The sequence below is a fragment of the Cherax quadricarinatus genome, chromosome 14, assembly GCF_038502225.1.
Source record: "Cherax quadricarinatus isolate ZL_2023a chromosome 14, ASM3850222v1, whole genome shotgun sequence".
Taxonomy (NCBI): Eukaryota; Metazoa; Arthropoda; class Malacostraca; order Decapoda; family Parastacidae; genus Cherax; species Cherax quadricarinatus.
The window spans coordinates 32,717,721-32,742,325 of record NC_091305.1 but is presented as its reverse complement, the minus strand read 5'-3'; the positions used below and the strand labels follow the sequence as shown (position 1 = coordinate 32,742,325).

The window sequence follows — 24,605 nt, the reverse complement described above, 5'->3', positions numbered from 1 at the left end:
TGTCTGTCTGTCTCTGCCTATGTCTGTCTGTCTCTGCCTATGTCTGTCTCTGCCTTTGTCTATCTGTCTCTCTCTTTCAATGTCTCTGTCTCACAGGCACACATAAATACAAGTATATGTATAAATTACCTAGGATAACCCAAAAAATCCAGACAAAGTGCTGTACTCTGCTTGAAGATGCGAGTAAACGTGATGACGCAGTCTTGTGCTCTGAGACAGAGAGATAGACAGATAAACAGGGAGCTTGACAGACAGACATGTTTGTATACCAACGAAAACAAAGCGAGAGCGATGCTCATCTAATGTCACCTCTAATCTTTTCTTATCTGCTGCACCCTCCCCCACCCTTGTGTATGCTCATCAAATGTCAGCTCTTATCAGATGTTATCTCATCTTATCATGTCACTGTCAGGGGTGGACTTCGTTTTTCATGCTTCAAGGGAACTTATTATTACCTATTATTATTATTACGTATCCTCATCCTCATCCTCCTCCTCCTCCTTCTCCTCCTCCTTCTCCTCCTCCTCCTTCTCCTCCTCCTCCTCCTCCTCTTCCTCCTCCTCCTCCTTCCCCTTCTCCTCCTCCCCCTTCTCTTCCTCCTCCTTCTCCTTCTAATCCTTCTCCTCCTCCTCCTTCTCCTCCTCCTCCTCCTCCTCCTCCTCTTCCTTCTCCTCCTCCTCCTTCTCCTCCTCCTCCTTCTCTTCCTCCTCCTCCTCCTTCTCCTCCTCCTCCTTCTCCTCCTCCTCCTCCTTCTCCTTCTCCTCCTCCTCCTCCTCCTTCTTCTTCTTCTTCTTCTCCTCCTCCTCCTTCTCCTCCTCCTCCCCCTTCTCCTTCTCTTCCTCCTCCTTCTAATCCTTCTCCTCCTCCTTCTCCTTCTTCTCCTCCTCCTCCTCCTCCTCCTTCTCTTTCTCCTTCTCCTCCTCCTTCTTCTCCTCCTTCTCTTCCTCCTCCTTCTAATCCTTCTCCTCCTCCTTCTCCTCCTCCTCCTTCTTCTCCTCCTCCTCCTTCTTCTCCTCCTCCTCCTTCTCCTCCTCCTCCTCCTCTTCCTTCTCCTCCTCCTCCCCCTTCTCCTCCTTCTCTTCCTCCTCCTCTTCCTCCTCCTCCTTCTCTTCCTCCTCTTCCTCCTCCTCCTTCTCCTCCTCCCCCTTCTCATTCTCCTCCTCCTGCTCCTCCTCCTCCTTCTCCTGCTCCTCCTCCTTCTCCTCTTCCTCCTTCTCCTCCTACTTCTCCTCCTCCTCCTCCTTCTCCTCCTCCTCCTTCCCCTTCTCCTCCTCCTCCTCCTCATCCTCCTCTTTCTCCTCCTCATCCTCCTCCTTCTCCTCCTCATCCTCCTCCTTCTCCTCCTCATCCTCCTCCTTCTCCTCCTCCCCCTCCTCCTACTTCTCCTCCTACTTCTCCTCCTCCTTCTCCTCCTCCTCATTATTTTCTTCCACATAACCAAAACATTGCTGGGACCTATAAATACTTCATATATATTCCAAGACAATAGTAAATGACCAAGACAGGTGTAAATGTCCACCTGTCAATGTGTTTGTGACAATTTGAGAACAATTTCAGTACCTAATACTAGTGTTAGAACAAAGATTGGTTATGAAATGGTAAGAACTACTATAAATTGTAATTATCAGAACATAAAAATTATATAAAATATGAAAAATAGAAAAAAAGGTACATCGGCAACACTTCTGCAAGCGGCAGGACTCCACATTGCCGTCACGTGAGCATCCAGTGCCAACTTCTCGGCCTCATATCTCTAAGTACTGACCCTAATTTTTTTTTCATTCTAACACAGTTAAAAAATGTGCTCTCTTTTTTCTATAAAAATACAATTTTTTTTTTTTCAAAATATTCAGGGCACTGTGCGTATATATATGTATATATATGTTTGGACCGTTCAAGGGTTAAAACATGCTCTTTCTAATGGATGCAGTTTGAAAAGGTTTCAAGATGACTTTTTTTTGCAAAAACATGAAAATACCCTACTTTCTACTTTTTTTTTAAATACAGGTCCTCCATCACAAATCCGGCATCATTGGGACCTGTAGTGAACCGGATTACTGAGTTACTGGATTACAAAGTGGTTAGGTTAGAATACACTTAATAAAATTAACCAACTTGACTTACACAGTTCATTGAACATTGGCAAAAATCGAACATTTCCGCTACTTTGAGCTCAATTTCAAGGTACTTTTCGTCATGAAAGCAATCAAAATCATGTCTATTTCTGTAATATATCTTCTGTTCTATCAAATGAGTCCAAAAAAATGAGAATACAACCATAAAAATCATACGAAAATATACTGCAAAGAGGGGGCTAATGGCTGAGAAGTTAACTCCCTTATTTATCGCCCGTCTTTTTTATTTTTGTTGTACATTAAGAAGCATCTTTCCATCATACATTGCCCAAGTTTCAATGAGATAGCCCAACAAACAACCAAGAAAAAAAAAAATATTTACCCAAAATCATATATGGCAAGCTCAAGCCAGGTACTGGAAATAAGTCACTTTGTCTGACTTTTCTGGGTTATCCTAGGTTCTCTATACATACACTGAAATGTATGATAACCTATGTAACTGTATTTGTGTATACCTGAATACTTATTTACTTTCAGTCTGCCAACTGAGTACAAGAAACTGCCCATTCACTTATTTCGACTACCCAATAAAGTGGTCAGATATTTTCAATTAGGCCGATTTCACACAAATTTCAACAGATGCCAATTTCAAAACAGGGTCCAGAATAAACAATGCAGACATTCCTGGCACTAAAATAACATTTTCTCTGTTCATTAGTCATGGCTACAGGCCCCTCTTATTTTACTCTTGCTTTCCATTTGGAATTTTTATTCACAAAAAAATAGAAGATTTACTGTTATGTAGACTGCTGCATTATTGTAATAATTGTATAAATAATGTCAACCCATTCTTGACACCATATTGGAATTTGGACTGGCAGGCGGACAGGTATTGGATGGCAACGTCATTTGTTTACTCTTGAGCTTCGCTAAAGAATAGAACATTTCCGCTACTGTGAGCGCAATTTCAAGGTACTTCTCGTCATGAAAGCAATCAAAATCATATCTATTTCTGTAATATATCTTTCATTCTATCAAATGAGACTGAAAAGATGAGAATATAACCATAACAACCATACAAAAATATACCACTAAGCAGCCGCTAATGGCTGAGAAGTGAACTCCGCTATTTATGGTCTGATTTCTTTCATTTTTGGTGTACGTGAAGAAGTATCTTTCCATCATACATTGCCCAAGTTTGAATAAGATAACCCAACAAACAACTGAGAAAATAATATAATAATAATAATAATGATAATATCTTTATTTACTACACATACATGTACAAGGTATACAGGCCTAGCTGACATCAGTGACATACTACTATATTATAGAAAGCCGCTTGTTATGCAGAGTATTTCAAGAAAATTAGGTGAGTGTCCCAGGATAACACTCACACTAATTGGCTAACACCCAGGTACCCATTTACTGATGGGTAAACATAAACAGGTGTAAAGAAACACGCCTAATGTTTCTACCCTGGCTGGGAATCGAATACAGTGGTCCCTCGTTTTTCGTAGTTAATCCGTTCCTGGAGTTGCTACTATTATCGAAATCTACGATTTGCGAATCAATTTTTCCCCATAAGAAATAATGTAAATACAATTAATCCGTTCCTGACACCCAGAAGTATTAAAAAAAAAATTTTTTTTACATGAAATATAGATGTAGTATATAAATACAATGGGAAATGATGAATTAAACATTAACAGCATAACACTTACCTTTATTGGAGATTCTTCTTAGTATATGGGAGACTGGAGGAGGAGAGAGATTGGATTGTTTACAGTTTGGAAAGGGAATCCCCTTCCATCAACACCTCAGGTACCAATTGCTTTTCTGGGGTTGCTTGTCTTCTCTGTTTCTTAATGCCACTAGGACCACCTTGAGAGTCACTGGAGTCCTGTCTCGCAAAATAACTGTGGAGAGAGCTCTGTTTCTGGCGTCTCTTTAACACTTCCCTAAAATGGTCCAAGACTTTGTCACTGTACATGTTGCCAACATGGCTGGCAACAACCTTGTCAGGGTGATGTTTCTCCATAAAGCTCTCCATCTTACCCCACATAGCAAAAATCTCTTTAATTTCTGAAGAAGGCACCTTCTTCCATCTCTCTTCCTCCTCCTCTGCAGCAAGATTCTGAGCTGTGATCTGTTGCTCTTCCTGCTGAAGCTCTTGCAGCTCCTCAGTGGTGAGCTCTTCGTTGTGGTCTTCCACCAACTCCTCCACATCCTCCAAACTCACATCCAACCCCATGGAACTCCCCAGTGCCACAATTGATTTAACAACAGACATAGACTCATCAGGGTCAGTCCCAAACCCTTCAAAATCCCTCTTGTCGACACAATCTGGCCACAATTTTCTCCGAGCAGAGTTCAAAGTCCTGGTAGTCACTCCCTCCCAAGCCATACCTATAAGGGTTATGCAATGGAGGATGCTGAAAATTCCCTTAGGGTCAAGTGAGTGTCTGTGGTCACAGTCAAGCACCTGTGAAACATTGCTTTGGTGTAGAGTTTTTTAAAGTTTGCAATGACCTGCTGGTCCATGGGCTGGAGGAGAGGAGTGGTATTCGGGGGCAAGAACTTTACTGTGATGAACCCAAACTCCTTGAAAATTTGGTCATCCAAGTTTGGAGGATGAGCAGGTGCATTGTCCATTACTAGCAGGCACTTGAGATCCAATTTCTTTTCCAGGAGGTAATTCTTCACACTAGGGCCAAACACTTCATTGAACCACTCGACAAAAATTTCCCTCGTGACCCATGCCTTACTATTAGATTTCCAAAACACACACAATTTACTCTTCATAACATTGTTTTTCCTGAACACTCTGGGATTTTCAGAATGGTACACTAGTAATGGCTTCACTTTGAAATCCCGACTAGCACTAGCACAGAACATGAGCGTCAGCCTGTCTTTCATAGGCTTGTGTCCTGGCATTGCCTTTTCCTCCTGTGTAATGAAGGTCCTCTTTGGCATTTTCTTCCAAAAGAGGCCTGTTTTGTCACAATTTAACACTTGTTCAGGTTTCAGTCCTTCAGCCTCTATGTACTCATGTGCAACTCTTGGGTATCTTTGTTGATACCCAAGAGTTGCACATGTGTCTAATTTATCAATGTGTCGGTTCTGTGAACCATTGATCTACAACCCTATGTACTCCTTGAATTCATGCACGTATTTTTCAGCCGCCTTGTGGTCCGAACTGGCAGCCTCACCATGCCTTACCACACTGTGTATGCCAGTACGGTTCTTAAATCTTTCAAACCAACTTTTGCTGGCCTTAAATTCACTCACATCACCACTATTTGCAGGCAATTTCTTTACCAGATCGTTGTGCAACTGCCTAGCCTTTCCACAAATAATCGAAGTAATAAGAGTATCTCCTGCTAATTGTTCCTCATTTATCCACACCAATAATAACTTCTCAACCTCTTCGAGTACTGATCTCATTTTTGTCAGCATAGTTACCCCCTTTGCAGCAACAGCATCCTTGATTTCTTTTTTCTTGGCCACTATGGAACATACGGTAGTGTAGGGTTTCTTATACATCCTGGCCAGTTCGGCTGCACTTGTGCCACTTTCATATTGTTCAATGATGTTTTTCTTAAATTCAATCGTATTTCTCACCTTCTTTACCACAGGCTTGGCACTAGGAGCTTTCTTTGGAGCCATGGTAGCTTATTTAGTACAGTGGTCCCTCGTTTTTCATAATTAATCCATTCCTGGAGCCGTTACTATAAACGAAATTTACGATTTGCGAATCAATTTTCCCCATAAGAAATAATGTAAATACAATTAATCCGTTCCTGACACCCAGAAGTATTAAAACAAAAAAAAATTTTACATGAAATATACATATAGTACATAAACAATACAATGGGAAATGATGAATGAAACATTAATAGCATAACACTTACCTTTATTGGAGATTCTTCTTAGTGTATGGGAGATTGGAAGAGGAGAGAGATTGGATTGTTTACAGTTTGGAAGGGGAATCCCCTTCCAGCAACACCTCAAGTACCAATTGCTTCTCTGGGGTTGCTTCTCTTCTCTGTTTCTTAATGCCACTAGGACCACCTTGAGAGTCACTCTAGTCCTGTCTCGCAAAGTAATTGTGGAGAGAGCTCTGTTTCTGGCGTCTCTTTAACACTTCCTGAAAATGGCCCAAGACTCTGTCACTGTACATATTTCTCACCTTCTTTACCACAGGCTTGGCACTAGGAGCTTTCTTTGGAGCCATGGTAGCTTATTTAGTAATTGCAAGCACTAAAATGAGTGGAATATTATGAAATATTTCATAGGAGCACTTGAGGGGACCTTCACTCACTGGTAAACAATGCCAGACTGGCTGGGTAGGGAGGCCGCCTCGGCTCACACCGTGCATACGTGTCCAGGACGAACTACTATTCGCGAGTCAACCTATGAAAAGCGAGTCCATGTTTATACGAAAATACCCCTATGATTGGCGAAATTTATGATTGCCGAGAACTACGAAAAGCGAGGGACCACTGTACTTGCAAGCACTAAAATGAGTGGAATATTATGAAATATTTCGTAGGAGCACGTGACGGGACCTTCGCTCACTGGTAAACAATGCCAGACTGGCTAGGGAGGGAGGCCGCCCCGGCTCACACCATGCGTATGCGTCCCGGACGAACTACTATTCGCGAGCCAACCTATGATTAGCGAGCCCATGTTTATACGAAAATATCCCTATGATTTCCAAAATCTATGATTCCCGAGAACTATGAAAAGCGAGGGACCACTGTATTTACCAAAAACTAAATATGGCTAACCCAAGCCAGGTACTAAAAATAAGCCACGTTGACTTTCTTTGGGTTATCCTAGGTTCTCTAAACATATGCTGCTATGTGTGACAATCTATAGAGAGAAAATAACTTTTTTGTTTCATGTTTATGGTGGAGTACGAGTGTACAGTGGACCCCCGGTATTTGATGGCATCGGTATTCGATAAATCCGGTATTCGATGCATTATATCGCAAAAAAATTTCCTCGGTATTCGATACGATTCGTACGAGACTTGTCCACGTGTGGCCTGAACTGCCCCGTGTGTGCCAGTGTTTACAAGCCAGCCAGTGTGTGCGCATCTAAGGATACATTCGGTACATTCCATATTATCCATATTATTGCTGTGTTTGGTGCTTGTTTCTGCAAAATAAGTCACCATGGGCCCCAAGAAAGCTTCTATGCCAACCCTTTGAGAAAAAAGTCGCTAATGACTTATGAAATGAAGAAAGAGATAATTGCAAAGTACGAAAGGTGCAACTGTGATTACGAAACAGCGACCGCAAGTGTTAGAAAATGCTGAGAGATTGTTATTGGTGTGGATAAATGAAAAACAGATAGCAGGAGATAGCATCTCTCAAGTGATCATTTGTGAAAAGGCTAGGCAGTTGCATGACGATTTGGTAAAGAAATTGCCTGCAACTAGTGGTGATGTGAGTGAATTTAAGGCCAGCAAAGGTTGGTTTGAAAGATTTAAGAATCATGGTGGCATACATAGTGTGATTAGGCATGGTGAGGCTGCCAGTTCGGACCAAAAAGCAGCTGAAAAATATGTGAAGGCATTCAAGGATTACATAGACAGTGAAGGACTGAAACCTGAACAAGTGTTTAATTGCGACGAAACAGGCCTGTATAGGAAGAAAATGCCAAGCAGGACCTACATTACTCAGGAGGAAAAGGCACTCCCAGGACATAAGCCTACGAAAGACAGGCTTATTCTTCTCATGTGTGCCAATGCTAGTGGTGATTGCGAAGTGAAGCCTTTATTGGTGTATCACTCTGAAACTCCCAGAGTGTTCAGGAAAAACAATGTCCTCAAGGCTAATTTGTGTGTGCTGTGGAGGGCAAACAGTAAGGCATGGGTCACTAGGAACTTTTTCTATGACTGGTTACACCAAGCATTTGCCCCCACTGTGAAAAATTACCTAACTGAAAAGAAATTAGAGCTTAAGTGCCTCCTGGTATTAGATAATGCCCCTGGTCATCCTACAGACTTGGCAGAGTGACTTTCTGGGGACATGAGCTTCATTAAGGTCAAGTTTTTGCCTCCTAATACCACTCCTCTCCTGCAGCCCATGGACCAGCAGGTCATTTCCAACTTCAAGAAACTGTACACAAAAGCTATGTTTCAAAAGTGCTTTGTAGTGACCACAGAAACTCAACTGACTCTAAAAGACTTTTGGAAGGATCACTTTAATATCCTCAATTGTATAAACCTTATAGGTACGGCTTGGGAGGGAGTGACTAAGAGGACCTTGAACTCTGCTTGGAAAAAACTGTGGCCAGAATGTGTAGACAAAAGGGATTTTGAAGGATTTGAGGCTAACCCTGAGAATCCTATGCCATTTGAGGAATCCATTGTGGCATTGGGGAAGTCCTTGGGGTTGGAGGTTAGTGGGGAGGATGTGGAAGAGTTGGTGGAGGAGGACAGTGAAGAACTAACCACTGATGAGCTGATAGATCATCTTCAACAGAAAGAGGCCACACTTGAGGAAACTGCTTCGGAGGAGGGGATAGAGAAATTGAAGAAGTTGCCTACTTCAAAGATTGAGGAAATGTGTGCAATGTGGCTTAAAGTGCAAACCCTTTTTGATGACAATCACCCTAACACAGCTATTGCAAGCCATGCTGGTGACTATTACACTAACAATGTTGTGAAACACTTTAGGAATGTCATAAAGGAACGGGAGGTACAGGCCACTATGGACAGCTATGTTGTGCGACAGAAATCCAGTGACTCTGAAGCTGGTCCTAGTGGCATTAAAAGAAGAAGGGAAGTAACCCCGGAAAAGGACTTGCTACCTCAAGCCCTAATGGAAGGGGATTCCCCCTCTAAACACGAACACCTCTCCCCTCCTCCCATCCCATCAATCATCACCAGATCTTCATTAAAGGTAAGTGCCAATTATTTTACTGTTATTGTAATTATTATATTGCATTAAACTTAGTATTTCATGTAGTAAAATTTTTTTTTCATACTTTTGGGTGTCTTGCACGGATTAATTTGATTTCTATTATTTCTTATGAGGAAAATTGATTTGGTTTTCGATATTATCGGTATTCGATGAGCTCTCAGGAATGGATTAATATCGAATACCGGGGGTCCACTGTATATGACAGTTAGCCCTGTGCTACACTCCATTTTCTCTAATATAAGCCCCCAAGACAGGGATAGGAGAATGGTATTTGTATACCATATCCTCTTCATACCTCCGTCGAACTGCTCGGTGTTATGCCAAATATTATTTATTTTTTTATTTTATTATCACACCGGCCGATTCCCACCAAGGCAGGGAGTATTTAACATGTTTTATGTTATTTATATTGTTTTTATGTCATATTAGATCAATTGTGATAGGCAAATAAGCTGTATTGTTGATATTAGGGTAATAATAAAGCATATTCTCCTGCATCACGAGACTGAGCTCATGGCAGCCGACAGTGGCTTCAAAGCCACCTTATCGTTAATGGATAATGTACTGTGTAGGTGCTTGCCAAAATTAGCGCCGAATAAAAAACTGAAGGAACTGAATAACTGATTGCCGGATTTGTGATGGTGGACCTGTAATAATAATATAATAATATCTTTATTTCTACAAGTACATGTCCAAGGTATACAGGCCTAGCTGACATCAATGACATACTACTCTATAAAAAGCCACTTGTTATGCAGAGCATTTCGGGCAAATTAGGCCAGTTTTCTCCCAGGACGTGGCCCACACCAGTCGACTAACTCCCAACTGATGGGAAACAGACAACCGGTGTAAAGAAACATGCCCAACATTTCTACCCTCGCTGAGAATCGAACCCAGACCCTCGTCGTGTGAAGTGAGAACTTTAGCCACCAGGCTATGGGGCACTGTGAAAATTTAAATCTGAAAGAAATTAAACATTCTCCTAAGTTGAAACTGTGTATCTGTAAATAAGGTTATGTCACAAAATAGTAAACAAAATTTCATAGGGACGTTATTATTACGCAAGCCAGAGAAGGTTAAATTTGGACATTTTTCTGACGCACTGATATTTTTGCCCCACTTTGAGGCTCAATCAACATTTCAGTTTAAAATAAAATGCAAATCTATATTAGTTCCATTGGATTAAGCACAAGAAGTTGTACAAGACAACAAAGTTTCATTTATTTTGGTAGAAAGAGTGAAAAAATATTCTGACTTAACCCTTTGACTGTTTCGGTCGTATATATGTCTTACGAGCCACCGTGTTTGATGTATTAATACGCATAAATTCTAGTGGCTTCAAATCAAGCAGGAGAAAGTTGGAAGGCCCACATGTGAGAGAATGGGTCTCCATGGTCAGTGTGCACCATATAAAAAAAATCGGGGAGCCAGTGGTGCATTGTGGGAATGCCATTTCAGTAGTCCTTGTTCAACTTGCCTAGCAGTAAGAAATATGTGACTCCCCAGCAAATCTGGGGCTTTACTCTTCCCAAGTGATGCTCTAACACAGATGGAACTGTCAATGAAGATCAATTTCATGGTTTTGAGGAGTTTGTGACCAAAAGCAATGCCCAGGATACCAGAAGAAGGAATGAGAATGAAGAATGAAGGAGAATGAGAGAGAATGAGGGAGACAGATAATTAGGTAGTAGGATGGAGGGGAAGGGAGCATCGGACCCCATTGTTTTGACAGGTGGTAGGGGGAGTAAGTAATGAGACAATATGTCATTTTGACATCTGCTGACCCTGACTCAGAACAATTAGAAGTCCACACACTCACACACAACACAAGCTTGCTGAAGATAATAGAAGTTATATGAAAGTGTCCAGTGACTATATATGTGTATATATATTACAGAAACCAGAAGGAAGGATGAGATGAAAGGAAGGAAGGAAAGAAGAAGGAAGAAAGGAAGGTAGGTAGGTAGATAGGAAAGGAAGGAAGGAATGTAGGAAGGAAGGAAGGTAGGTAGGAAAGAAGGAAGGAATGTAAAAAGAAAGGTAGGAAAGAATGCAGAAAGGTAGGAAGGAAGGAATGATGATACATGACCATTTACCTAGGAGAACTACCTAACACAACTGCCTGCTAATACTTTGAAGAAAACTGCTCAGACGAGGTGTTTTGTCTGTGCACATAAAAAAAAAAAGGCCCACAAAAATGCAGACACACTCGTTTTATGTGTCAGGAGTGTAAAATACCATTGTGTATGAAACCATGTTTCAAAGAGTTCCACAAGCTACAGAACTTCTAGGAACATGTCCAGTGATTGTACATTTGTATATAGTATATTATAAAACAATAGTAATAAAAAAATTTTGTATTGTTTGTGTAAACAAGTTTTGTAAACAATATATTGATAATTATGTTTATGTGCTTATTGTGTTGTATACATCGAGTGTATATATGTACATTGTACCTTACTTTGGACTCACAGGCCACATAAGTTACCTGAAAAAATAAAATAGTGAAAAAAAAAACAAGAAACCTTGGAATGCAAGTAAACCAACATTTACCAGGTAAGCGGCATTCGTTGCTGTTGCCATACATGGCTCATTTTCTGCAAACTTTACGCCTCTATATCTCGGTAAGTACTGATCGCAAAAAAAAATTTCTGGGCTTAAACTAATCAGAAAATTAATCTTAACATTTTCATAAGAAGAAATATTTTTTTTTTTTTAAATTCCTCGACACCAAGAAACGCTTCAGGATTTGGGGTTGTGACAGTCAAAGGGTTAAAACTGCCAAAATTTCATAGAGTTATGGTACACGAGGTGTGGCATGGTGTCAAAGAGTTCTATCTCAGCAACAATTTCACTGATGGATTTAAAACTTTACCAAACTTAGTTTGAGATGTGTATGATTCAGCACACAAGTTTCATCAAAATCCATAATGGTGAGGTGGGGCACTTTTCTTAACTCAGACCACTTGACATGGAATGACTCCAGTATATTCTGCATATTTATTATATGCAGAATATAATAAATATACTAAAAGAGCAGTAGTTTTTGTTATGAAGCATGAGAAAAAAGTAAAAAGTAAAAAAAAAAAAAAAAAAAAACTTTTTCGAAGTTCCCACTGAATGGCAAGTGCATGACCCGCCTTCCAGTTGAACCTAAGGCAAGTCCACCTGTCATGACCCAACATGCAAAGAACAAGTACAACTCTGCAACATTAGTATCTTTCCACATATGAAGTCAAAATTTCACTGAAGTGTATTGGCTATGGCATACAGGTAATAATTGTTGGTTTGGGACCTCTTAGGTCCTCATACAGTTTGTTCATATCCATCGTATCAGTGCCCCCTTAAGATTTTGTATAGCATAATCACGTCTTCCCTTAAGTCCTCCTCTCTGCCAAGGCAATCAGGCTCAGCTTCTACAACCTCTCCTCATTAAGCATTTCTCTCAGTTCTGGTGTTGGTTTGGTTACAAAACTTTGGACCAAGGATGTGCTCCATGTTAGGTTCACATTCTCAATGACTGGCCTAACATGTTGTGCACAAAGTGCTGAAGGAATCTTTATTTAAGTTCCTGAATGCTGTTCTGAGGCTGGTTAATCTTGCACATACTGCTGACATTATACCATTATGTTTTCTACTGATATGCTTGGTGTTGTATTTACCCCATTTCCTTTCCATTCACTGTGCATTTGTGCATGTATGTACATGTGCTGTGTGCACATGCATGTGCATATGTACACATACCAATAACCTATATTTACTTGCCTAGTTGTGTGTACAGGAGTCGAGTCATAACTCCTGGTCCCAACGTTAACAATCAACAAACTTGACCAATTACAGTATTGGCATTAAGGTATTTAACTGGCTACAGAGTTCTTCTAGTCTCGACACCCAGCCGGGGGCCAGACATCATTGTTGACTGTCTGGGCAACCAGGCTATTGTTGCCAACAGTCTTCCTGATCATACTCAATCTTCAACCCCATATAGTGTTCCTATACACAACCTCTCAATTTCATTCCTTTAATTTACTCACTCTCCTGAGACTGAGAAAGGTGCATATATTTGTAATTATTAATTATTATATTTGTAATTATTATATTTGTAATTATTAAAAAGGAAAGCAAAGTATGTAAAATTGCCCCCCCCCCCCACTTACTTTTCGTCTTCAATCTCAGAGAGGCGGTTATCAGTGTCATTCTTCAAGACACAACACACTTTAAGGAAGCGGGTAAGAAGAATATCCACCTCTGTAACTTGATCTGCTAGTGAGACGCTGCTGCTGTGTGATGGTCCACTGATGCCATCATGTTCCACAACTTCGTAACTCTCAGAGCCTTCAGGGGAATTTCTTCCTTCTGTTTCCTATATGAAGGTAAAGATTTGTATTTATAATAGAACAAATTTGGCACTTCTTTTCACCATTTACATGAAAAGTATTAATAAAATATTTACAGTATTACTACCAATCTCAGTATTATTATTATTATATTCACAAAATAACACTAACTTCATAAAGACATATCTTAGTTTACAAAAAAATCATAATCATTTTTAATATAATGCTAATGTGTAACTTGTTTACCTGTTTATTAGCATTAAATGGTAATAAGCCTCCAGACTGGTTAATCTTGCTCTTTGGTCCTGTTATCATAGCACTAATGAGAGCAGTTATAAATGAAGCAGTCTTGCGAGGAGAAGGTGTTCGAGCAGAACCCTTGTATGGTGACTTATGTTCTGGTGTTCCATTAGTAGAAGATGCACTGCTATCTGACTCACTGGGTGTTACAATCATCTACATTAAAGAAAAATATATATAAAAGATCTTTAATACCTTGATCATTTTTTATGTAAAGTCAATATAATCAAATATGATCTATGAGATAAACCCACCGAATAAATTGCATTTTTTTTATTTTTAACAAACCAGCAGTATCCCACACACAAAAAAAAAAAACACTAGCATGAGCCCTCAGTATTCTATGGAGAAATAGTTTACTTCTAGGTGAAATACCCGAGACCTTAACCCTTTAACTGTCCAAATGTCGATCTACGTTCTTACTGCTAGCGCTACAAACGTATATCAACGTTTTATTTTTCCTGGTTTATTATTTGGTGTGATAGGCCTGAGAGGCATAGACATGAGAGAATGGGTCTCTGTATTCAGTGTGCGCAGTATGAAAAAAATTCAGGACCCTGCATGGTGCTGAAACTAACTGGTGCTGCTGCACCAGCTTGGATCAACATCATACCTTCAAATATTTGTAGTCTTAATGTAAAGTGAGAGGTGAGTAGTATTTATTGTAAGATGTCAGGTGAGGTACATATGGTAGTCAGGTGTGGTAGGTATGGCCACCCTACCCACATGTAAGGTGGGTAGGGTGGCCATACACGCCTCACGCTTTATGAATTTTGACTTTCGGCAACTTTTTCATCAAAATAAAGCCACGCGGGTTCATGATTTGCCTCGCAATTCATCCGTCATATGAAACGCGTCCATGTGACCGGGAAAAGCTGGGCATACACAAAGGCTCCCACACAACATTCAGGAGTCAGTGTGGCATTGTCTGTGGACAAGTGACCACCGGGTACTTTCCCAAACAAACCAGCCAAGCTACTTCCCCACACACAAGATTTGATTTGAGTGGGACTTGCGCATGAGTGAATAGAATTATCAAAGCTTACTGCTTGGGCAGCAATGAAAATTGGGTTGGGCAAATATTCTGTTAGTGGGATGGTTTGTGAAGGACCTGGCTAGTATGGGCCAACAGGCCTACTGCAGTGCTCATCCTTTTTTATGTTCTTCTTAACCCTTTGACTGTTTCGGTCGTATATATACGTCTTACGAGCCACCGTGTTCGACGTATATATACTCATAAATTCCAGCAGCTTCAAATTAAGCAGGAGAAAGCTGGAAGGCACACATATGAGAGAATGGGTGTGTGGTCAGTGTGCACCATATAAAAAAAATCCTATAGCACGCAGTGCATAATGAGAAAAAAAAATTAATTTTTTTTTAATTAAAATGCCAAATTTGTGGTCTATTTTCGTACAGTATTTATGGTTGTATTGTCGTTTTCTTGGTCTCATTTGACAGAATGGAAAACGTATTATAGAAATAGAGGTGATTTTGATTGGTTTTACCATAAAAAGAACCTTGAAATGGAGCTCAAAGTAGGGGAAATGTTTGATATTTGCCGATGTTCAAAAGTAAAGAAATGATGTCATTGTACAATAACTGTCCATCTACCCATTCTAATATCCAGTCATTAATGGGTTGACATTATTTATACAATTACTACAATATTGTGGCAGTCTGCATAACAGTAAATCTTCTATTTTTTGTTTGAATGAAAATTCAAAATAGAAAGCAAGAGCAATGTTAGAGGGGCCTGGAGACGTGACTGATGAATAAAGAAAATGTGATTTTAGAGCCAGGAATGTCTGCACTGTTCATTCTGGACCCTATTTTGAAATTGTCATATTTTTTAATTTTCGTGAAATTGGCCAAACTACAAATTTCTGATCATGTTAATGGGTAGTTGAAATCGGTAAATGCGCAGTTTCTTGTACTCAATCGATAGAAAAAATGGAGTTCTAAAGGAATAGCTATGAGCTTGGTCGATTGGAACAATGGAATTAGCCAAAAATAGGGCTCAAAGTGGGCGAAATCGCCGATTCGTAAATATCGCCAAAGTCGCTAACTTCGTGAGAGTGTAATTCCATCAGTTTTCCACCAAATTTCATTCCTTTGGTGTCATTACCATCAGGAAAAGATTCTCTATCATTTCATAATTTTTTTTTTTAATCAAAAATTTTTCGACACCAGGAGACACCTCAGGATTTGGGGTTGCGACAGTCAAGGGGTTAACCCTTTGACTGTTTCGGTCATATACACCTACCATCCGACTTACGACCACTCGACTTACGACCATGTTTTTTATGCCAAATTTCTGAGAAATAAACAACTATTTGTGTTGTACACAGTGTTTATCTTAAACCTTACAGTATAAAATACAGTACTAACAACATAAAAAGTAAAGTAAAACATGAAATACCAAAATAAAACAATAAAATAAAGTCATTACAAAAATGTGATGTTGATATTCAGTAGTAAAGTTCAACTTACGACCATTTCGACTTACGACCAGTTTCTCGGAACCGAACTCGGTCGTAAGTCGGATGGTAGGTGTATATATGTCTTACGAGCCACCGTGTTTGATGTATATATACTCATCAATTCTAGTGGCTTCAAATCAAGCAGGAGAAAGCTGGTAGGCCCACATGTAAGAGAATGGGTCTGTGTGGTCAGTGTGCACCATATAAAAAAAATCTTGCAGCGTGCAGTGCATAATGAGAAAAAAAAAAACTCCAACCATTTTTATAATTAAAATGTCGAATTTATGGTTTATTTTCGTATAGTATTTATGGTTATATTCTCGTTTTCTTGGTCTCATTTGATAGAATGGAAAATATATTATAGAAATAGAGGTGATTTTGATTGGTTTTACTATGAAAAGAACCTTGAAATGGAGCTCAAAGTAGAGGAAATGTTTGATTTTTGCCGATGTTCAAAAGTAAACAAATGATGTCATTTTCCAATAAATGTCCAAGTAGCCATTTTAATATGCAGTCATGAATGGGTTGACATTATTTATACAATTATTACAATATTGCAGTAGTCTGAATAACAGTAAATCTTCTATTTTTTATTTGAATAAAAATTCAAAAGAGAAAGCAAGAGTAATAGAGGGGCTTGGAGACGTGACTGATGAATAAAAAAAATGTTATTTTAGAGCCAGGAATGTCTGCATTGTTCATTCTGGACCCTATTTTGAAACTGTCGTATTTTTTAATTTTCGTGAAATTCGCCAAATTGCAAATTTCTGACCACGTTATTGGGTAGTTGATATTGGTAAATGAGCAGTTTCTTGCACTCAATCGATAGAAAAATGGAGTTCTAAAGAAATAGCTATGAGTTTGGTCTACTGGAACAATGGAATTAGCCCAAAATAGGGCTCAAAGTGGGAGAAATCGCCGATTCGTAAACATCGCCAAGTTCGCTAACTTCACGAGAGCGTAATTCCGTCAGTTTACCATCAAATTTCGTTCTTTTGGTGTCATTACAATCGGGAAAAGATTCCCTATCATTTCACAAGAAAATAATTTTTTATTTTCGGAAATTTTCCGACACCAGGAGACACCTCAGGATTTGGAGTTGTGACAGTCAAGGGGTTAAAGGTAAGTGTGATGTTATTATTGTTTTATACTTGATTTCTCATCCTTTTCAGTATGTAAATCTACAATTAAAGAAAAAAAAATTAATACTTTTCGGTGTCTGGAATGGATTAATTGGATTTACATTATTTCTTATTGGGAAAATGGTTTCGAATTTCGTGAATTTCGACTTTCGGAAGACTCTCTGGAATGGATTAATCGAGAAACTCAGGGGTCCACTGTAAGTACACTCATTACTTACCTCAGCCCCTTGACTGTAGCAAACCAAAATCCCGAGGAGTCTCCTGGTGTCGCAAAATTTAAAAAAAAGAAAAAAAAGATGGATAATCTTTTCCCGATGGTAATGACACCAAAAGAACGAAATTTGATGAAAAACTGACGGAATTACGCTCTTGCGAAGTTAGCGACCTCGGCGATATTCACGAATCGGCAATTTTGCTCTCACATACAAAGGCTGAAGATTCAAATGAAACTTTAAATGATTTCCATAGTTTGCCTAAATGGGCAGAAAACTAAGCTAGTTTCATTTTCAGTTGGTGCTGCAAGCATTAAGTCATGCAATATCTTGACATCTCCAGCATTACTAGTATTCCTCTTACAGGGTTAACTCTTTGACTGTTTCGGTCGTACATATATGTCATATGAGCCACTGTGTTTGACGTATTAACATGCAAAAATTCTAGCGGCTTGAAATCAAGCAGGAGAAAGCTGGTAGGTCCACATGTGAGAGAATGGGTCTCCATGCTCAGTGTGCACCATATAAAAAAAATCGGGGAGCCAGTGGTGCATTGTGGGAATGCCATTTCAATAGTCTTTGTTCAGCATGCCTATTATTATTATTATAATCAAAAAGAAGCGCTAAGCCACAAGGACTATACAGCTCAGCATGCCTAGCGGTAAGAAATATGTGACTCTCCGGCAAATCTGGGACTCTACTCTTCCCAAGTGATGCTCTAACACAGATGGAAGTGTCAGTGAAGATCAATTTCATGGTTTAGAGGAGTTTGTGACCAAAAGTAATGCCCAGGATACCAGAAGAATGAAGGAGAACGAAGAATGAAGGAGAACAAGAGAGAGAATGAGAGCAAATGAGAGAATGAGGGAGAAAGATAATTAGATAGTAGGATGCAGGGGAAGCGAGCATCTGACCCCAATATTTTGACTGGCAGTAGGAGGAGTGAGTAATGAGAAAATGTGTCATTTTGACAGCTGCCGAACCTGACTCAGAACAATTAGAGGTCCATATACTCCCACACAACACAAGCTTGCCGAATGAAGATAATAGCAGTTATATGAAAGTATCCAGTGACTATATATGTGTATATATATTATAGAAAGCAGAAGGAAGGAAGGAAGGAAGAAGGGAAGGCAGGAAGGAAGGAAGGATGAGATGAAAGGAAGGAAAAAAAGTAAGGAAGGAAAGAAGAAGGAAAGGATGTAGGAAGGAAGGTAGGAAAGGAATGCAGGAAGGAAGGAATGATGACACATGACCATTTACCTAGGATAACTACCTAACACAACTGCCTGCTAATACTTTGAAGAAAACTGCTCAGATGAGGTGTTTTGCCCATCCCCCCCCCCACACACACACCCACACCCACCCACACCCACACCAACACACACACACACACACACACACCCACACCCACCCACACACACACACACACACCCACACACACACACACACACACACACATTTTATGTGTGAGGAGTACACAATACACAAATAACCTGCACATAGAAGAGAGGAGCTTATGACGACGTTTTGGTCTGACTTGGACCATTTACAAAGTAAATGGACCATTTGCAAAGTAAATGGTCCAAGTCACACCGAAACATCGTCGTAAGCTCCTTTCTTCTATGTGCAGGTTATTTGTGTATTGTTCCAGTCATGGTATTGTGCCTTTTTGTTATTTATTTGTGTGAGGAGTGTAAAACACCATTGTGTATGAAACCATGTTTCAAAGAATTCCACAAGCTGCAGAACTTCTAGGAACATGTCCAGTAACTGTACATTTGTATATATAGTGGAGTCTCAAAAACCGAACTTAATCCGTTCCAGGAGCTAGTTCTAAATTCGAAAAGTCTGAAATTCGAAGCAATATTTCCCCTAAGAAATAATGGAAATACAATTAATCTGTTCCAGAAACCCAAAAATATTCACATAAAAAATACATTTTATAGAGATTAATTACAGTTTTACATACAACAAATACTATAGTTTTTAATTATGTATAGTAATACATATAAATAACATTTTTACTTACCTTTATTGAAGATTGGTGATGGCATCTGGAAGATAAGGAGGAGAGAGGGAGGGAGTTGGGGTTAGTGTTTGGAAGGAGAATCCCCCTCCATGAGGACTTCAGGTAAAGCCCTCTCTGGGGTTACTTCCCTTCTCTGTCTTTTAATGCCACTAGGACCAGCTTGAGTCATTGGACCCCTGTCTCACAAAATAACTGTCCACAGTCCTCTGTTTCTGGCGCCTCTTTAACATTTCCCTAAAATGGGACATGGTTCTGTCACTGAACTTGTTGCAAAGATGGCTTGCTTCAGCTTGCTCAGGGTGGTACTTCTGCACAAACATTTGGACATCATTCCACTTGGCACAAATCTCCTTAATCTTTGAAGAAGGCACCTCATCCACTCCATCTTCCTCCTCCTCTGAAGCAAGTTCCTCAGCTGTGGTCTGATCCTGCTCCAGATGAAGCTCTTGCAGCTCTTCAGTGGTTAGCTCTTCCCTGTGGTCCTCCACCAACTTTTCCACATCCTCACCACTTACCTCCAACCCCAGGGTGTTCCCCAATGCCACAATAGAGTCCACAACAGGCAGAGGGTGAGCTGGGTCAGGGTCAGGGTCAGCCTCAAACCCTTCAAAATCCCTCTTTTGGACACAATCTGGCAACAATTGTCTCCAAGCAGAGTTCGAAGTCCTGGAAGTCACTCCCTCCCAAGCCTTACCTATAAGGCTTATGGAGCTGTAGATGTTGAAGTGATTCCTCCAGAACTCTCTTAGGGTCAACTTAGTGTCTGTGGTCACTTCAAAGCACTTTTCAAACAATGCTTTTGTGTAGAGTTTTTTGAAGTTAGAAATGACCTGTTGGTCCATGGGCTGGAGGAGAGTGGTGGTGTTAGGAGGCAAGAACTTCACTTTTATAAAACTGAAGTCCTTAGACAAGAGGCCTAATAAGTTTGGAGGATGAGCAGGAGCATTGTCCATTAACAAGAGGCACTTGAGTGGCATCTTGTGACCCATGCCTTATGATTAGCTTTCCACAAGACACATAACTTGTTCTTAGACACTGTTTTTCTTAAACCCTCTGGGATTTTCTGAATGATACACAAGTAAAGGCTTCACTTTAAAATCACCACTAGCATTAGCACAGAACAAAAGAGTAAGCCTGTCTTTCATAGGCTTGTGTCCTGGCAGTGCCTTTTCCTCCTGTGTGATGAAGGTCCTTTTTCTCATTTTCTTCCAAAACAAGCCTGTTTCATCACAATTAAACACTTGTTCAGGTTTCAATTCTTCACTGTCTATGTACCCCTTAAACTCCTGTACAAACTTCTCAGCCGCCCGTTTGTCTGAACTGGCTGCCTCACCATGTCTTACAACATTGTGTATGCCACTACACTTCTTAAATCTGTCAAATCAGCCTCTGCTGGTCTTAAATTCACTATCAGCACTGGTTCCAGGAGTTTTCTGACAGATCGGCATGCAACTTCCTTGTCTTTTCACAAATAATCGTCTCTGAAACACTATCACCTGCCATCTCTTTATCCTTGATCCACACCAGCAACAACTTCTCAACCTCTTCAATTATTTGTGGTCTTTTTTTGGTTAGCATATTAACACCTTTCACAACATCAGCTTCCTTGATTTGGTCTTTCTTTGACAGGATAGAACCGATGGTCGACTTGTTTTTTCCCATACATCCTGGCAAACTCAACAAGTCTCACACCACTCTCATACTTCTGTATTATTTCCTTCTTCACATCTATGGTATTTCTCACTTTCTTTACCACAGGGGTACCACTAGCAAGTTTCTTTGGGCCCATGGCAGCTTATTTCACAGTCCCACAATGAAATAATCGTAAAATGTGTGAATGAGAGCGCAGGTTAGTGTTCACTCAAGCATAAACAAAGCTAGACTGCTCACGGCACCTGCGCAGGGACCCGGACAGAGCGGGCCCGCTGACATGTCCCATACCCAGCGGTCCGAAAATAGGGGCGCGTTCGATAATAGGGACACAGTTTGTCCGAAAAAATGGTCCTATTTTCGAAACGTTCGATATGTGATACGTTCGATTTTTGAGGTTCCATTGTATATTATAAAACAATTGTAATAAACAATTTTTTGTATTGTTTGTGTAAACCAGTTTTGTAAACAATATATTGATAATTATGTTTGTGGGCTTATTGTGGTGTATACAATGAGTGTACATATGTATGTACACTGCACCTTACTTTGGACTCACAGGCCACATAAGTTACCTGAAAAAATGAAATAGTGAAAAAACAAGAAACCTTGGAATGCAAGTAAACCAAAGTTTACCAAGCGAGCGGCATTCGCCGCTGTTGCCATACACGGCTCATTTTCTGCCAACTTTATGCTTCTGTATCTCGGCAAGTACTGATCGCAAAAAAAGTTTTTTGGGGCTTAAAACAATCAGAAAATTAATGTTAACATTTTCATAAGAAAAAATAATTGTTTTGTTTTGTTTTTGAAGGAGACACTTCAGGGTTTGGGGTTGCGACAGTCAAAGGGTTAATATCCAGAGATGAGATGGGTGGGGCGATGAAAAGATCCACTATCATTTGATAAACAGGAAAAATCCAAGGTGCAAACTGTCAAACTTGAAGATGCCACTTGTACTGAGTGTGTTGTTAAGACTTTTTCCAAGTGCTGTGAAAAAAAAAAAAAAAAAAAAAAAAAAATCAACAGCATTTTGACAAAATTGCTTTATGTAGTGTTGCTGTATAAAAGTGTTTATGGTGGGAGATGGCCAGCATGTTAAAAAAAAACAAATTACCAAGAAGAAAGAATGAAGCAGCTACATCAACATGCAGTAGAGCCAGTGACTCAATAGTTGGCTTACATCTATCAATTGGCAGGAACAAGTGACATGTACAGAGAGAAACAAAATTCACAGCAAGTAATCTGCTGCAAATAAATAAATATACACAAATTTAATAATCTTTAGCCCCTTAACTGTCCAAACATAGATCTACACTAATACCACTAGCCCTCCAAACGTATATCAACGTTTTATTTTTCTTGCCTCCAAATTTGGCATGACTGGCCTGAGATGCCTAGTTAGTGCAGAATGGGTCTTAACACTCGGTGTGCTCAGTATCAAAAAAATCTGGGACCACTTAGTACCTTGTGGGAGCACCAGTTCAATTGAGTGCTAGCTAGAGCAAATAGCATGGCAAACACCAAGGATTCACTGATGTCTTGTCATATTAACACTCCCCTTTTAAGAGGAAAGTGATGAGGACTCAGAGTTTAGTGGCTTTGAGATGGATGTGGCCACAAGTGGTCGAGGAAATATAAAAAAACCTCAATAATAACCCATGCACAACATTTGTGCAACATCCTTTCATTTTTTATACCAATGGTAGTGTCATCCTGCGATAATATCTGGAACGTGTAATACATATTTGGCAGGCTGGCTGTCTGGCTGACTTTGGCTGTCTTGCTCTCTGTATCTGTCTTTGTTTGTCTGTCTATATCTCTGTCTGACTGTCTCTCTCTCTCTCCCTCACAGGTACACATAAGTACAATTATACATAGTGTAAATTACCTAGGATAACCCAAAAAATTCAGGCAAAGTGCTACACAGTGCTTGTAGATATAAGGCATAATAAGAATGATTGGCAAGTAATATGCATTTGCACTTGATCAGGAATCAGACGTGACAACTCTGCATTGTGTGTAATACCTGTTGGTTTACGAGCCACTTTCTGAGACAAACAGATGGACAGACAGACAGACAGACAGACAGACAGACAGACAGACAGACAGACAGACAGACAGACACACACACACACACACACACACACACACACACACACACACACACACACACACACACACAGGCAGATAGAAAGACATAAGCAGAGCTAGACAGACAGACATACATGTTTGTCATGGTGAAAACAAATAAAGCCAGGGTTCCCTGGAGCAGTGCACAATCATCAAGTGTCACTCAAATGCTGCACTGTCATCAGCGAAGTGACACTCATCTTACAGTAATAATACACCATGCTTCAAAGAGTTTCATATATACTCCAGTGTGTCTAAAACATTGCCAGAAGGGTTGTTCGTGAGGTGACAACAACAACGGCTGCTCCCACATCTTTGCAGTTCCCTGCCCCTACAACAGCTCTTATTATGGCCTAAATGCTTGTACTGCTGCACTGACCTACATGGAACCAGTAACAACCAAAATAAAGCTGCTGATGATGTAGAAAGCTGACCAACTACGACCAAACACCAGCCTGCTGCCAGATGTAATACCAGCCAAGCAACAGTTACCTCTACAGTAAATCGACATCAGCTCCACTAGTGATCTCATTGGACACAAAAATAAAAGAAGCAACACCAAGACAGACACCAAACCTCCTAGGAAACTGTTACCCATAATGTCTACCCTGAAGGATGCCAATGCATCTTCCACCCCCCCTCACCATCGCCCTGACCAACACAACAACAATGGTGGATGACTCCAAAACTTTCTCCAGATTCCCTCAGTATTCATCCTCATCCACGGCTCGCACCCAAGCTGACTTTTCTTCAACTACGGATAACACTCGAGATCTCTTCACCCCAAACGGCAACACTGATGACAACTCGTCAACACCCACAGATACAGCCCAGGAATGCAGTCCTCAACAACGACCCGACACCATTGATAAAATTCTACAGGAAAATATTATGCTAAGACGGCAAAACAAAACCTATGAAAAACTCACTGGGGACCTAGAGTGCTCTGTATATACCCAAAACACATGGATTAATGACTTAGAATGCCATCGTACAACACAAAACTCAAAGATTAGTGAACTAGAAAACAAACTGACATCATTAATAAACTCGTCTAAAGAACATGCAAACCTGCACTCAACTATACACAACATACTAAACAAATAAATTCCCTCACCTCCAAGCTGTCAGAAGCTACACAAGATTGGAAGTTAAACATGGAATCCCAGTGGAATGCATGCTTCCAGTATCAAAGGGATATGACTGAACAAGACAAGCTCCTAGACTCTGTCATTATAACCAGCTCTACCTTACCACCAGATACAAACAATGAGAACTGCACCATCAAAGCACTCCAGCTAATAAAAGA

The 24,605-nt window shown here is 40.1% G+C and overlaps 1 protein-coding gene across 1 annotated transcript in view; it reads right to left on the bottom strand.

Annotated features, from left to right (window-relative positions):
• The window catches only part of corn (cornetto), a 545,732-nt gene that overhangs the window by 83,499 nt on the left and 437,628 nt on the right, over positions 1-24,605 (bottom strand). Inside the window, exons 10-11 of the mRNA XM_070084950.1 lie at positions 13,597-13,806; positions 13,171-13,376 (exon numbers count right to left, since the gene is read on the bottom strand). Of these exons, the coding sequence (XP_069941051.1) occupies positions 13,171-13,376; positions 13,597-13,806 (416 nt within the window). The remainder of the gene's footprint in view (positions 1-13,170; positions 13,377-13,596; positions 13,807-24,605) is intronic.